The sequence below is a fragment of the Mirounga angustirostris genome, unplaced genomic scaffold (genome assembly GCF_029215605.1).
Source record: "Mirounga angustirostris isolate CCGP_5_RB_7025 unplaced genomic scaffold, mMirAng1.0.hap1 SCAF_5, whole genome shotgun sequence".
Classification (NCBI taxonomy): domain Eukaryota; kingdom Metazoa; phylum Chordata; class Mammalia; order Carnivora; family Phocidae; genus Mirounga; species Mirounga angustirostris.
Window position 1 is genome coordinate 9,666,270 of NW_026991713.1, and position 14,878 is coordinate 9,681,147.

Consider the following 14,878-nt stretch of genomic DNA (forward strand, 5'->3'; position numbering starts at 1 on the left):
CATACACACTCGGCCACGCGCGCGCCGGCCGGCCCCACTGGCGCAGCGCGGTTGTGCGCGGGTCGCATTGTCTGCCGCGCCGTCCCGCCCGCTGGCCTCGTCCCGCGCCGCCGCTGCCCGCGCGCCCGGGGCCCCTCACCGAGCACCGCTCGCGGGATTCCGACGCGGGAAGGGGGCGCGCCCGGGCGGCGCAGCGGGCCTCGGACGCCCCCGGCCCCGCACGGAGCAGCCGCGGCAGCAGCAGGTAACCGCCGGCCGTGGGCCTCGGGCGGGTGGACGTGCGGGGCAAGGGCATGTGGGCCGGCCTCGCCCGCCTCCCCGCGGGCCGCCGACTCCCGGGGTCATCGTCGGGCCGCTCCGGCCAGGGCCGAGCTGCCCAGGCCTGCTTCTTCCTCTCCGGGCCGAGCTGGGCAGGGCTCCAGCCCCGCCCGGCGCACGCCCCTGGGCCGGCCGGGAAGGGCCAGCGCCGTGCCGGGGGCCAGCCGCCCTGACTCATCTCCGCAGCCCGCCCACTGGCCAGCCGGGAGGGCGGATGTCTCCAGGCGGGACTTCCCCGGGCACGACCTCCCCGAGAGGAGGGGAGCGAGAGCCGGGCCACCACCGACCGGCCCAGGGGAGTGCCTGTTTTCGTGCCAGGCAGGCGGTTTCCAGGGACAGGCAGTTCCCTGCCTCTGCCTGTCAGACTCTGGGAATGGGAGGAAGGCCCATTTTGTTCCGTTCTTAAAAAAAGAAACCAAATAGGAGGCGGGAGTGTGACTTAGAACAGAGTGGCAGGGAAGGCGCGTGGTTGGTTTAAAAAAAAAAAAAAAAAGCAAATGTCTGCAGGTTCAGCCCGGAAGGAAAATGAGGGGAGAAGGGAGTTAGCACCTGGAGCGTTTTACAGGTCCCACGAGGGAAAGTAGTGTGAAGACGCCCGAGATCTAGGTTAAGTCTGAAGACTGGCTGGTTACTGCCATATAAGTTTGTGGAGGGGGGTGTGGGGAAAGGTGGAGTTGAGAGAAGGATGTGGTTCAGCCCAGAAGTGGGGAGGGATGTTGTGTTTGAGGGTTTCTTAACTGGGGTGTGTGTGTTGGTGAGGGTGGGGTCTATTCTGATATGCAAAAGATTTGAGCTCCTAGAGGCCCTTGTTGTGTTTTGGAGGATTCAGGCCTTGACCTTTCGCATCTTCTGAAACCCAGGCTCAGTTGCAAACTGTTTCGTGATACCAGGACTACAGGAAAGACTGGGAGGGCGGAGGAGGGGACTGCTGACAGTTTTCACCACCCCCTTCCACCCTCCACCCCACACACCTCCCTCTGAATATTTATATTCTTGCCAAGAGCGGCTTGAGTTGGCAGAAACATTGTTTTGTTTCTGCCCCAGGGTGAAGGCTTCCTTCCCTTCAGCAGGCAGGGGTTAAGAGGAGGAGCCTATATGGGCCTCTGGAGCTTTCAGGTGGGGAGGGCAGTCGAGGGGGTGGAATTACCTTATAAGGAGTGGAATATAGAAAAGGACCCAGGCCAACTTCCTGCTTTGGCTACTACCAATTGGTCCCTTTACCAACACAGGCCTAAAACCACGGAGGGATGCTAGGTGGGCATCCTAATTGGGAAGACGCCAGTAAGACCAAGACGTGAGGCTGCTTGTTTTTCAGAAGAGGACTTTCTAGAATTCTCCAGCTGGACTAACCAGAACTTCTGGTTTCCACATCCTTGAGTTGGGAAATATTAGAGTCTATGCCCTTTGTACGACATAGGGACCTAACAGTGTAAAGATCACCCAGGAATATTAGAAGTGATAATAAGTCAAAAGTACTGGGGACTCTTGCGTGGGTCTAAGTATAACAAAGACTTTGTAACATGGGCAGGCAAAGGCACCACGTTGAGACTCCTCACATTGGTCATCTGAGATTTTGAATTTGGGTTTTTATATCTGGAAGGCTTATTAATCCTCCTCTGGTTATCAAACGCTGTGTTTTGCCTGGTCTCCTCACCTTGGCCTCCTTTGAGTCCTCGATATCAATTCCAGAGCCTTGATTTCTCACCCCACGTGCTGACTTGTTCCCTCCAGCAGAGACTGACCGAAATCCCACACCTGTCAGATCTACGCTCAAATCCTGAGTCTGTCATTCATAGGCTAGGTGACTGTGGGCAAGGTCACCCATCACCTCCGTGTCCCACGGTCCTCCCCTGTACAATGACAGGAATGGTACTTCCCATGTTCACAAGGATCAGAGATGGCTGTGTAAGGAGCCGGTTACCTAGGAGGCATTTAACAAAGTATTCTGTCCTCACCATCACCATCCTACCAGGATGCACTGCTGTTGCTGCACGCTAATCACTGAGGGGACACGGCATGCAGACCCCTTCAGGATGGAGGTGGGGCTTACCAGGAAAAAGGTTTTCTCCAGTCCAAGTTGGATTGGCGCTGTGAATCAATGAGTACAGCCACAAGGAAAAGAAAGTGTGTCCCCTCGAAGAGAAACAGTTGGAATGAGCGCACACATACCTCTAGGGGGAGGGCAGCATGGTGGGATGGCTGGACTGGAGCGTCTGGGCGAGGCAGCAGCGATCAGAGGCATTCAGTGAGCATCTATCGGGTGCCTGTCGTGTTCGACGTGCTCTGCTCCGTGCCGAAGGTTGCAGAAGGTCCAGGTCTGCCTCTCAGGCAGCTCAGCATCAGGTTAACTGAAAACTAGACGAGCCTGTGGAAAGCACCCCGAGAGGCCACCCGGGTACTAAGTGAGCCCGACGCCGGGCAGGGACTGCGGCGGGGTGGGTGCCGGCAGATGCTTAATAAATGCCTCACGTCTCCACCTCTCAGGCTGGGTTGAATGCACGGGGCGTGGACTGTTCCCTGGGAGCCAGGTCCCCAGAGATGAGCTGAGAACAACCGCAGGCCTCACGTGTCCTCCTTTCTCTCCCAAGAGTCTCTCCAGGGGGAGGGTCCCCATCCTACCTCGTCATGTCCCGCCGAAGCCAGCGCCTCACGCGCTACTCCCAGGCTGACGACGACAGCGGAAGCAGCAGCGGAGGGAGCTCGGTGATGGGGAGCCAGAGCACCCTGTTGAAAGACAGTCCTCTCAGGTAGGGCATTACCGTGGGTCGCACAGGGCTCGGGCACGTCTTCCTGTTGCCGCCTCAGCGGGCAGAGATCAGATGCCCATCCGGTCGAGGGCGGACCTTCACACCTTTGAGGATGCCAGGACCCAGCACTGCCGCTTCTTCTCACCCTGTTGCAGGCCAGGCTGTCGTCCTCATGTTCGGGGGACAGGCCGCGGGGAGAGGCAGCTTCAAGAACAAGCCAGGCCAGAACCCCCCAGAGTGCAAGTGGGGTTCACAGGAGCCCCTTCTGCTGTGGATAGGTGTGCCCTTCGGACCCTCCGCCCCCGACCCAGGTGTACTTTCTGTAAGGCTTCAGCCGGGCCAGCGAAGCCGCCCAGGGGAGGACCAAGTCTGAGGGGCACAGCAAATGAGCTGAAGCAGGGGCCCGCCTCATCCTGCCTGGCTGGCAGATATGGGGCCCAGAGAGCAGCTCACGAGGCTTTGGCTGGTCCTAGGAGGCCAGGTCGGGTTGGTCCGGGTTTTCAGTGGGCGGTAGAAATTTTTTTTTTTTTTTTAAAGATTTTATTTATTTATTTGACAGAGAGAGACAGTGAGAAAGGGAACACAAGCAGGGGGAGTGGGAGAGGGAGAAGCAGGCTTCCCGCGGAGCAGGGAGCCCGATGCGGGGCTCGATCGCAGGACCCTGGGATCATGACCTGAGCCGAAGGCAGACGCTTAATGACTGAGCCACCCAGGCGCCCCGTGGGCGGTAGAAATTGGTACTGCTTTAAGAAGCCCGAGAAGAAACTTTGACTTTGAAGTTAGGGACCTGGATTTGAATCCTGACTCCATCACTTAACTGCTGGTGAGATGTAGAGCTAATGGGAGCCAAGAGAGCACTTGTGGTTAGCACCCGCAGGAGCCAGGAAGCTGTTGGTTGCCTAGCAACAGGGCTGACCCACTCACTAGAGGCGGGCAGAGCGGCTTGCTTCCCTATTCCTGGCTGGGCTTACCTGCCTGTTCCCGGCCTCTCCCCTCCTGGCTGACCTCCCACAGGACCTTGAAGAGGAAGTCCAGCAACATGAAGCGCCTCTCCCCTGCGCCCCAGCTGGGCCCCTCCTCCGACGCACACACCTCCTACTACAGCGAGTCGGTGGTCAGGGAGTCCTACTTTGGCAGCCCCCGGGCCTCCTCCCTGGCCAGGAGCTCCATCCTCGACGACCACCTGCATAGTGACTCCTACTGGAGTGAGTATCTGAGACCTTTCGCCTGGGGCTTTGCTTCCTTTGCTTCTAGTGGAAACTTAAGGTCCAAAATCTCCCCGAGTGGTTTCCTAAGCACTGCTGGGCCAGAGGAGGGGCTCCCCATCTTCAGAAACCCTTAGAAGGGGAGCCGAGTGTCTGAACTCGCAGGCCACGTCAGACAACGAAGTGGTCATGGAGCTGCTCCAGGCCCAGAGACCCTCCTATGGACCCAGGGAGCTCGGGAGAAGTGAAGGGCAGTCCCATCTGTCCATGAGAGATGCTCCTCAAGGTGTCCCCATGAGGCCGTGTGGCATAGCCTCCTGGGAGCAGCTCTTGGCCCCCGGAGAACCCCACGTTCCCTCCACAGGTGAGGACTTGCGGGTGAGGAGGAGGAGGGGCACAGGCGGCACGGAGAGCAGCAAACTCAACGGGCTTGCTGAGAACAAGAGCTCCGAGGACTTCCTGGGCTCTTCCTCGGGCTACTCTTCTGAGGATGACTTCGCAGGTAGGTGACGCCTCGGGGATACACTCCAGCAGCTCCCGGGACTGCTGGGGCAGTGATGGGGGAGGCCCAGGGAAGGTGACCCCCTGACCGCCTGAGAGAGCACAGTATCCGGCGGGCGTCTCCACAGACCAGCCGGGCATCCCCCCCAACCCCCGTGCCACCCCGGCACCCTGAACCGGGCCTGGGGGGCCCTTAACACACCATGACTGCCCTGTCCCCGTCAGTCTGAGCAGCCTGTGGTCAACTCCATCGTGTTTGACTTGTTTCCAGCCAGTACTTAACGTGGGGCTTCACATAGAGGAGGGGCTTGACCCCTTTAGTCTAGTTCTGAACGATGGTTTGAAGGACTGCTGGTGAGGAGAGGGATGCAGACGAGAAGCTCAAAGCAAACAGAATGTCAGAAGCCTACCACTTCATTCCTTTGACAGACGTTTACCGACCTGCTGGGGGCCAGCCTGTGCGACGCTCTGGGGATGCAAAGGAGAATGATAGGTGGTCTCAGCTCACAGTCTAAAGGAGACAACTAATAGGCAGTCTCCATATCCCTGGGCCCGTAAAAGTGAGGACAGACTGAGTGTGGCCTCTCTGTCCCTGCAGGATACTCGGAGACTGACCACCGTGATTCAGGTTCACGGTTAAGGAACGCCATCTCCTGGGCAGCCTCCTGTTTCTGGACGCTTGTCACTTCTCCAGGTGGGTGCTGGCTATTCTGTGCACGATTATTTCCATTCTCTATAGCAGCCCCTTCTCCCCGCTTCTCCCTGTGGTTGGGCAGCCCACCAAGAGACCATAGGACCATCAGGGAAAGCTCATTCTAGAATAATCACTGGAGACCGGGAGCCATAGTAACACTCTAGCATTCTCGGGTGGAGGGGCAGGAGCAGCTGCAGAGCCGGATGGAGGATGTTGGCAGACGAGGCAGGTGGGATCAGAGGAACGGGGTGGCCTCGGACAGGACAGAGGTGCTCTGGCAGCTCAGAGTTGGGGGTGGGGGCGGGGGCAGAGAGGGCGGCAGGTGGACAGAGCGGTGCTCTGAACCATGACCTGCAGGCCTCTGGCTCAGGGTGACACTTAGGCCTTGCCGGTCCCTCTTGTAGGCCGGCTCTTTGGCCTCCTCTACTGGTGGGTTGGCACCACCTGGTATCGCCTGACGACAGCTGCCTCTCTTCTCGATGTCTTCGTTTTAACCAGGTGAGCGAGACCCCCACTTTGACCATGAATCCGGAAGCCCTGGGACGGAAGGGACCCATAAAGCTCCTAAACCCCTAGATGTCATCTCTCTGAAGGTGGTTGTCCCAGTTCACGGGTAGCTTTTATCAGTGAGCAGGGCGCTGACTCCCCAGAGCCCCTCTTTGCCTGACAGATGATGGGACTGAGTCAGGTGTTTTCCAAACCAATAGCTCTCTTCAGGGAGTATTCTGGAATTACGGGTTCCTGTTTCTTAGATTCTTCCTGCTAAATGCCAGCCCCGTCTGGCCACTTCTGTGTCTGCCGAGCCTGGCCTTCCTCCTGCTGGTCAGGTTTTAGGCTACAGCCAACAAGTGGTGTTGCCAAGAAAGTTCGGTTTCCCTCTTGACCCCGTGGCGGTCTAGAACCCAGTGTTCTCCGAGGCATGTTCAGAAGCCAGGAATAGGTGCTGCGTGAGGATGCTGTGGGTTTCTTTCCCAAGTCCCTGAGCCAGCAGAGCCAGGAAAGAAGACTGAGCCAGGAAGTCCGGGTCCTCCGGCCGTAGTCCTGGCTGGGTGGTCGGCCGGCTGTGCTGAGAGGGGCAAGGATGGACCTGTATCACCAGAAGAAGGTTCCTCACTTTTCTAAAAGAAAACATTGTTTAAGGAGTTCTATTTTTTTTTTTTCCTAGAATTGCTTGCTTAGAGGACCTCTGTATATGAAAATTTCAGGTTTTTCAAGACCCCATGTTTTTAAGTAACATCAGTAAAATTCAGAGAGTCCGAATTCTCCCCATTATTCCAAGACCTACAGGTAAAGCTCTAAAGTGTCCAGCCCTGGGGAGATGAGACACTTCAGGGCCCCCCACTCCAACTCTAGTTTAGCACTCAGGAAAAGCCTCTGCAGACTCCCTGTGGGGATAAAGAGGCCCGAATGCCCTCTTGACGCCCCGCCCCCCCTCCCCCCCCCCCGCTGTCCCCTCCTGTGGTCCAGGCGCTTCTCGTCTGTGAAGACATTCCTATGGTTCCTCTTGCTGCTGCTGCTCATGACCGGCCTGACCTATGGTGAGCTTGCCCGGGGCTGCAGGGGAGGCGTAGGATGAGCATGCTGGGCCGAATGGCGCTGGCGTGCCAGAGGGGCAGGGCAGGGGGGGTGGGGGCTGGCGCTGAGCGGAGATGTGAAAACCACAGGGACCGTGGTGACCTACAGGAAAGGGAAGGAGGCAGGATGAGTGGGATCAGACTGAGCCTGGGCAGCCCCCACGCCCCAGGCCAGTCCTGTCTGGCTCTCCTGGGTCCTCACTGACCCATGCAGCATTCTCAGGGTGCCCAGCGGGTGAGAGGGGATATGCCCCAGGCCACTGACCTGGTCCTGTTTGGGGGCCTGCTCTGGACTGCCTGGCATGTCTAGAGCATTCTTGGAGTCATCTAGCTCAGGACATGCCCTGATACAGCAGCACTGGGGTCAAAGCCAGGATCTTGACACTGTTATTAGTAGTCCTTTTCCCTCCATTTGAAAGCAGGACATCGTCTGGGTGAGTGAATTCTTCTTACGACGTCAAGTTCCATCTTTATCTTTGAGATCGAAACAAAGTAGTAAAGAGAAGCATGCTCTTTTATACTAATGTAGCTCATTTATAAAGTGTTTGACATTGTTCCAGTCTCTATCCTAGGACTATTTTGTGTGTTTTACATAGTTGTAATAATTGTGTGTATATATTTTCTGTTCAGCTTGTAATCTGACAGTACCATAGGAGTCTCACAATTCCATAGGAGTTGCCTCTATGGCCCCCAGCCTGTTTTAATGATTGTACCAATCTACAATTAATTGAGAGAGACCATGCCTTATTTTTTTTAGAGTTGATTTTTTTAAGTTTTTATTTATTTATTTGAGAGAGAGACACAGATTGAGGAGGGAGGAGAGGGACAAGCAGACTCCCCGATGAGCAGGGAGCCCCAGGTGGGGCTCGATCCCAGGACCCTGGGATCATAACCTGAGCCGAAAGCAGATGCTTAACGGGCTGAGCCATCCAGGTGCCCCTAGAGTTGGTTTTATAGGTTTAGCATCTACTCAACTTTTATTTACTGAATAGCAAGGTAGAAAATTTTTCCAAGTGTTGATTTCCTTTTCGTTTCCTGTTACAAGAACAGCTTGTTCATGTCCAGTGGAAACTGGGCATCACCCTTAAAATAAGAATGATCCTTTACAGTTGTATAGTGCTTTGTTCGTGAGTTACCTCCGATAATTTGAGTTTCACCGCAGCCTTGTGGGGTCGATGGAGCTGAGTCTCAGTGGCATCTCTCACAAAGAGATGTGAGATGCGTGTGGAGAGTCTGAAAGGCAGGGGGAGTGGCCCGTTTCGGGAGGGGAGTGCATGAAGTGAGGCGCGTCCAGAGGGACTGATTGAAAGCCTGGTGGGCGTGTGATTCCCGCTGCACTTGCTCGCAGCCAATGACTGAGTGGCAGGTGTGGTCCTACCCGGATGGAGATGCATGCAGCTTTTCAGATGCCCTCATCCCCACACACACATGCATGTGCATAGCTCAGGAGTAAACGCATCACAAGCAGATGACCCCTAAAGCAAGATGCAAGTGTCCCCGTGGCTGTAGCACCCTCTCTTAGCAGGTGTCTTGTTTTAGTGATTCTCAATCACAGTAGTCCATGAGAGTTACCTGGGGAGCTTGTTTTTCTTTTTTATAAGTAGGCTCCATGCCCAGCATGGAGCCCAATGCTGGGCTTGAACTCATGACCCTGAGATCAAGAGTCAGACACTTAACCAACTGAGCCACTCAGGGGCCCCTCCTGAGGAGCTTTTAAGACTCACCTACAGGGACAGTGCAGTGGCTCGGTTGGGCATCCAACTCTTGGTTTCGGCTTAGGTCATGATCTTGGGCTCGTGGAATCAAGCCCCGCATCAGGCTCCGCACCTCTGCACGGAGTCTGCTTCTCCCTCTCCCTCTGCTCTTCCCCCAACTCTCTCTTTCTCTAAGTAAGTAAAATCTTTCACCTCACCTACAGAAGGATCCCCCAGACCAGTGAATTCATGCTCTAGAGAGAGTGGGGCCAGATACTGGGTACTTTAAAAGCTTCCTGGGTGATTCTGATGGACATTTGGGAGTGGCCTCTGGTTCTACCGCTGGATCATCCCTAGCTTATTAGAGCCATGTTCTCTGAGTTTTGCCATCCAGAGAAAGATGAGGGCTCCTGAGAGATGTGAGAACGCATATACTCTGGGACTGTCGGGTGGAAGTTACCGCCTCAAAGAATGATGGGAACCTCCATTCCACCATCCCTCCATCCCTTCCAGAAGAAATGCAGGTCACAGGAATGAGACAGGCTGCTAATAACCCGTGTTGATTAGGCTGCCCTCTTCAGCAGCTTGTGCCTTCCTGCTCTTGGCCACTGGCCTGGATAACCCCCTCTCCTCTGTGGACAGGTGCTTGGTATTTCTACCCGTATGGGCTGCAGACATTCCACCCTGCTGTGGTTTCCTGGTGGGCAGCGAAGAGCAGTGGCAGACAGCAGGATGTGTGCGAGTCCAGAGACTCCTCCCACTTCCAGGTGAGGATCTGAGGGTCGCAGGTCCTCGCTCTGCCTGTGTTTGTAGTTGATTTCCCTGCCCTTACACCTTACATACAGGGCTGAGAAGAGGCGTCGTCCTCGCTGATAAACTGCCTTGTCTCCCAGGACACCCCTTTCTATGCTGTTTGGGATGCAGGTCCTGGGGGAGCAGTTTGCTTGTGCTTAAATAGGACTTCAGACTGTCCCAAAGTTAGTTGCCGTCTTAAGCACAGAAAACCGAAGGAAAAAGAATGAGACCAATCGTTTTGTCTACTTGTATTCCTTTGTAATATAATTTCATAAATATTTACTAAGCATCTTCTACGAATAAGGTGATATGTTGGTCAGTTACCAATTACCACAAGTAAATCACCCCTAAAATCAGTGCCTTATAACTACAAGCATTTGATTAGCTCACGAGTCTGGGGCTCCTCTGGGTGGCTTCTCTGGTCTAAGCAAGGACCGGCTAATCTAGGCTGGGCTCCCTTGTGTGTCTGCAGCTGGCTGTGCACCACACCTGCTTTTCTCGTCCAGCAGGCTAGCCTGAGCTTGTTCTCATAGCAGCTGACCATGGTTCCAGGAGAGCAGAATCAGGCCTACATTCAGAACTGTCCCTTCCACCCCATTTTAGGCCGAAGGCAGTCTCAAAGCCAGGCTACATTCCAAGAGGGGGACATAGACTCCACCTCTTGATGGGAGCACCTGCAAGCCCACACTGCGGAGGGTGCGGATACAGGGCCGAGGGTAGAACGGGGGCCAGTTTTGCAGCCCAGGCTGTGTCCTCAAGGAGCCTGCAGTCCAGTGGGGGTGACAAGTGCCCAGATAACCAGAATGTGCGCGTGTGACAATGAAAATTTAAAATTCTTTACTCCCTAAATATATTTGAATTTTGCTTGCATCTTGCTGAATCTAATTGGGTAACACATTTTTAACCATTTATGTTGGTGGATATTACTTTTCTCACCATCTTGTTATTTCATAAAATAATAACCTATTTTGGCATTGTAACTTTCCTTTTTGTAATCATTAGTAAAGATGTTAAATACAATTTCAGGACCACCTTTTCTGTGCAAAGGGGGAGTATATCTTTGTACTTGCTTACATTTGCATAAAGACATGAATGAAAATCGTTGCTTGGTTTGGGAGCAGGTGGTGGTTGAGAGCACCAGGTGGACAGGGACACAGGTTAGAATAACTTACTGTTTGCTTTTTGAGTCCTGCAAATGTACGGCCTATTTAAAAAATTTTAAAAATCAGAAGCAACTTCTGTGCTTAGGAGGTTCCTGTCTTTAACTGACAGTTGACAGATTATATCTTCCCTTGGCAAAGATTTTTGTTTTTACGCCAGGAAGTTTCTAAAAATTCATAGCATGCTATCAGGTGCAACCCTCAAGTCCAAATGACTTCTATTTTCTCTGTGGGCCTTCCAATTAAAGAGAAGAAAAGAAAGGCTTTTCAAATTATTTTGTCTTTTAGCCCTAGTTCTCTTGGGCAGACTTAGTGGGAGCTGTTGAAGTCAGCAGCTGAACCCCTCGGCCCCTCGCTTCCTGGCATGCGCACCCATGTAGCAGAGGGAAGGGGGCTGGGGTCAGCCCAGCAGGCCACACAGTCCCCTGCGGCTCCCTCCTTGCTATGTCCCCGCTCACCTGGCCCACACCCACTCCTCCTTGGGGATCAGACCCTTCCGGGCCACGTGTGTCCAGCGTCCTGTGCCGCTCGGTCACCACACGTCAGCAGCCTTAGGGCACCCGGGCTCCCTGCTGGCGTCCTCCCCTACCTGCGGGGCACAGAGCGTCCTCTGTCACTCACCTCCGTGGCTTTTCCCTCCCCACCCCGCCAGGCTGAGCAGCGCATCTTGTCCCGGGTCCACTCTCTGGAGCGGCGTCTGGAAGCTCTCACTGCTGAATTTTCCTCCAACTGGCAGAAGGAGGCTATGCGGCTGGAGCGGCTGGAGCTGCGGCAGGGAGCCGCTGGTGGGGGAGGCCACATGGGCCTGAGCCAGGACGACACCCTGGCGCTTCTGGAGGGGCTAGTGAGCCGCCGTGAGGCTGCCCTGAAGGAGGACTTCCGCAGGGACACCACCGCTCGGATCCAGGTCTCCGAACGGGAGCGGAGTGGCGTTTGGGTGGCGCGGTGGGTGTATGGGATGGAGGGGCAAGGCCCTGCCACCCTGACATGACAGAGACAGCAGTGTGTCACTTGGCAGTTACCTTCTCTAAGCCTTAGTTCCCTGTAAAACGGAGGATCTCGTGTTTACCCTTGCACCCCCACCCAGTCGTGCGAGCACAAGACTGTAGAGTGCCTGGCACAAGAGGTGTGCAGTAAGATCCAGGGAGTCTTGCGTGTTCCCGAGGAGCACTGGAGAAGAAAGGGCAGGAGCTGAAGTTCGCAGTCAGGCCTGGTTCAAGTTCCCATACGACCCCGTACTGGCTAAGTTCCCTCTGCCTGTAACTCCGGAAAGTCCTCAGCCTCTCTCTCCTCTGACAGGAAGAACTGGCCACCCTGAGAGCAGAACATCAACAAGACTCTGAAGACCTCTTTAAGAAAATTGTCCAGGCTTCCCAGGTCGGTGGGGCCCTTATCCAGTTCAACATCTGCTCTTGGGCTGAGACAGCGTAGATCTCCCGAAGGGCCTGCTTAGACACCAGATGGGGTGGGGGTAGAGTCCCCTAACTTCTGCGAGGGCCAAACCCACGGGCTCTGGAATGCTTTGCAGGGACGCGCTGGGGCATGCTTGAGGAAGGGGGGCTTTCAGGAGGTCTGTTGTGCTGGGTATAACATGCCGAGTGAATGAATGAGTGAATGAATGAATGCCGAAGTGTGCCAGGAGGGAGACTCTCTTGGGGACCTTGACCAGGAGGTGTTTAAGGTTTGCCAGGGTGGGGCTGTAGTGAAACAAAGACTCCAAAGGGAACAGATCCTGCTCCGGGAGACCGGTTGCTGTGAGCTTGGCATTTGTTCTATCTGTGCCTTCTTCTCGCTACAGGAGTCTGAGGCTCAACTCCAGCAGCTGAAGTCTGAGTGGCAAAGGTAATGGGCACTGCCATCTGGCCTAGGCCTGCTCCTCCCTGCTCCTTCCCCCCACACCCAGGCAGGCCTGGGGAGCAGAGCCCCAGAGCAGAGAGGGGATGGCTGAAACCTAGCTCAGGAACACCTGCTTAGAGCCTGTCCTTAAGATGCAAGAGAGGTTGGGTATAGGAGGCACTGCAGGAGAATTGGGATTTGTGGGTTTGGGTGTAGACATGCCATTTTTCCTGTACACACTCATGCAGGCTGCCTTCCCATACCCGACATGCGTATGTGTGGAGGGTAGGAGAGGCCGAGGCAGAGTGAATTATGGATCTGGGGTTAGAAAGGGAACAGGGTAAGAATTTATTCCTTGGGATAAGCAAACCAGCTCGTAGGCGCCGGGGCTGTGGTCCCCAGGCCAGGGTCCCCAGGTGTAGGCCTTGCGTGCACCTGCGGGTGATGAGCACACACTTCTATTGGGAGCCAATGAGGGGATCCTCTTGTGTTTCTCAGCACGGCCTCACCCCTCACCAGGGAGCCAAGGCTTATACTTTTCTCCTCTCTTCGGGAGTAGGATGACCCAAGAGGCCTTCCGAGAGAACTCCATGAAGGAGCTGGGGCGGCTGGAGGGCCAGCTGGCAGCCCTGAGCCTGAAGCAGAGCTCTGTGGCAGACCAAGTGGGCCTCCTGCCCCAGCAGCTGCAGGCCGTGAGGGATGACGTAAGTTGGAACCACCCAAGTCCCCTGCTGAACACCCTGTCCTCGGAGGGCATCTGTCCTAGGAGCCCATATGGCAAAGAGCCTATTTGTCCAACCGCCCCCTGCTTGGGACTTGGCACAAATGTTGGCTTTCTTTGACCAGAGTTCTTCCGGTTTTGTTTTCAATAACGTGGAGGGTTGTGCATAACTCTTTCCTCCGTGTGGGTTAGCAGGATTTGCTGGCCTGGCCCTCCCCTCCCAGGCTTGTGCCCCTTCCCTACCCCTTCTACTCAAGCCAGGCACCACCCTGCCCTGGCCTGGGCCACCAGAGCAACACTGTCCCTGTGAGCCTCTCAGAGACTTTTCGGTCCCCAGGTGGAGTCTCAATTCCCCGCCTGGGTCAGTCAGTTCCTTCTCCGAGGTGGAGGAACCCGCACGGGGCTCCTTCAGCGAGAGGAGATGCAAGCTCAGCTGCAGGAGCTGGAGAGCAAGATCCTTGCCCACGTGGCCGAGATGCAGGGCAAGTCAGCGAGGGAGGCCGCGGCCAGCCTGGGGCTGACGCTGCAGAAGGAAGGCGTGATCGGGGTGACAGAGGAGGTAAGGACTGTGTGGGCCCTGGAACAGCCCCACCCCCTGACACAGTGTTCTCTTCCCTGGGAGCCATAGAACTGCACAGTCCCAACTCTGCCGGCTTCCTGGTATATTCCAAGGCCTAAGGGTTATCTACCTTACCTCTCAACATGCAAGAGGCTCTGATGTTGGCTTTGGGGCTGGTGGGGGTGGGGGTGGGGGGACACCTAGGGAAGTGGCGTGTGTGGCTGGATGCCAGTGTGTGGTGCAGGATAGGGGGGGCCCCCAGTAGTAGGGGCTTAAGGGTGGGCAAGTCTGCTTCTCCTGGCAGCCGTCCTGGGTGCTTCTTTTAGCAGGTGCAGCGCATTGTAAACCAGGCCCTGAAGCGCTACAGTGAGGACCGCATCGGGATGGTGGACTACGCTCTGGAATCAGGAGGTGTGTGTGCACTCTCCCCCCTTCGCAGAGCCTTTGTCCTGCTGCTGGCTGGCCCTCTGGCATCGGCCGGGGCAGCCATGTTGCTAGGCGAGTGGAGCTTGAGATCAGCACACGTCACTCACAACGAAGGCAAGTGAAGAAGCTTAGGAGAAGTCTGGATGAACTGAACACCACTGTTGGCCAGGGAGAGGCTGACGTTTACAGTTATTCTGTAGTTGGATATAGTTGAGGTACACAGACTAGGCCCGGGGCATCTGCCCTCCATCCTCAGAGAGGACATGGCAATAGCCGTCCCCACCTGGGTTCCCTGGGCTGGTGAGATGCACTGGTGTCTGGGTTGCCCACCCTCCCTCCCCTGCTGGGGTCCAGCTCCAGGTGCCCACACTGCCTTGCTTTCCTTCCTGTCTTAGGGGCTAGTGTTATCAGCACCCGGTGTTCCGAGACCTATGAGACCAAGACGGCCCTCCTCAGCCTCTTCGGCATCCCCCTGTGGTACCACTCGCAGTCACCCCGAGTCATTCTCCAGGTAGGCACCCAAAGAGGGCAGCAGCAGGGGCCCCGAGCAGTCACCTGTGTAGCTGGGGGACTCCCATCCTGGGGTCAGCAAAAGCTGTGCTCAGGGTGGGCTATCTTTGTCACCAGCCCTACGCTGACCCAGCTTCC

The 14,878-nt window shown here is 55.7% G+C and overlaps 1 protein-coding gene across 8 annotated transcripts in view; it reads left to right on the plus strand.

Annotated features, from left to right (window-relative positions):
• SUN2 (Sad1 and UNC84 domain containing 2) overlaps positions 1 to 14,878 on the plus strand; it is a 19,270-nt gene continuing 4,392 nt past the window's right edge. Inside the window, exons 1-16 of one of the 8 annotated variants that reach the window (XM_064590594.1) lie at positions 1 to 244; positions 2,907 to 3,065; positions 3,221 to 3,343; positions 4,080 to 4,270; positions 4,635 to 4,772; positions 5,370 to 5,465; positions 5,870 to 5,963; positions 6,933 to 7,003; positions 9,376 to 9,500; positions 11,341 to 11,595; positions 11,988 to 12,065; positions 12,487 to 12,530; positions 13,084 to 13,228; positions 13,583 to 13,804; positions 14,131 to 14,344; positions 14,626 to 14,741. In XM_064590594.1, the coding sequence (XP_064446664.1) occupies positions 2,944 to 3,065; positions 3,221 to 3,343; positions 4,080 to 4,270; positions 4,635 to 4,772; positions 5,370 to 5,465; positions 5,870 to 5,963; positions 6,933 to 7,003; positions 9,376 to 9,500; positions 11,341 to 11,595; positions 11,988 to 12,065; positions 12,487 to 12,530; positions 13,084 to 13,228; positions 13,583 to 13,804; positions 14,131 to 14,344; positions 14,626 to 14,741 (2,034 nt within the window). In that variant the 5' untranslated portion in view covers positions 1 to 244; positions 2,907 to 2,943. The remainder of the gene's footprint in view (positions 245 to 2,906; positions 3,066 to 3,220; positions 3,344 to 4,079; positions 4,271 to 4,634; positions 4,773 to 5,369; positions 5,466 to 5,869; positions 5,964 to 6,932; positions 7,004 to 9,375; positions 9,501 to 11,340; positions 11,596 to 11,987; positions 12,066 to 12,486; positions 12,531 to 13,083; positions 13,229 to 13,582; positions 13,805 to 14,130; positions 14,345 to 14,625; positions 14,742 to 14,878) is intronic. The other 7 variants (XM_064590593.1, XM_064590591.1, XM_064590596.1 and 4 more) reach the window with 7 other exon arrangements.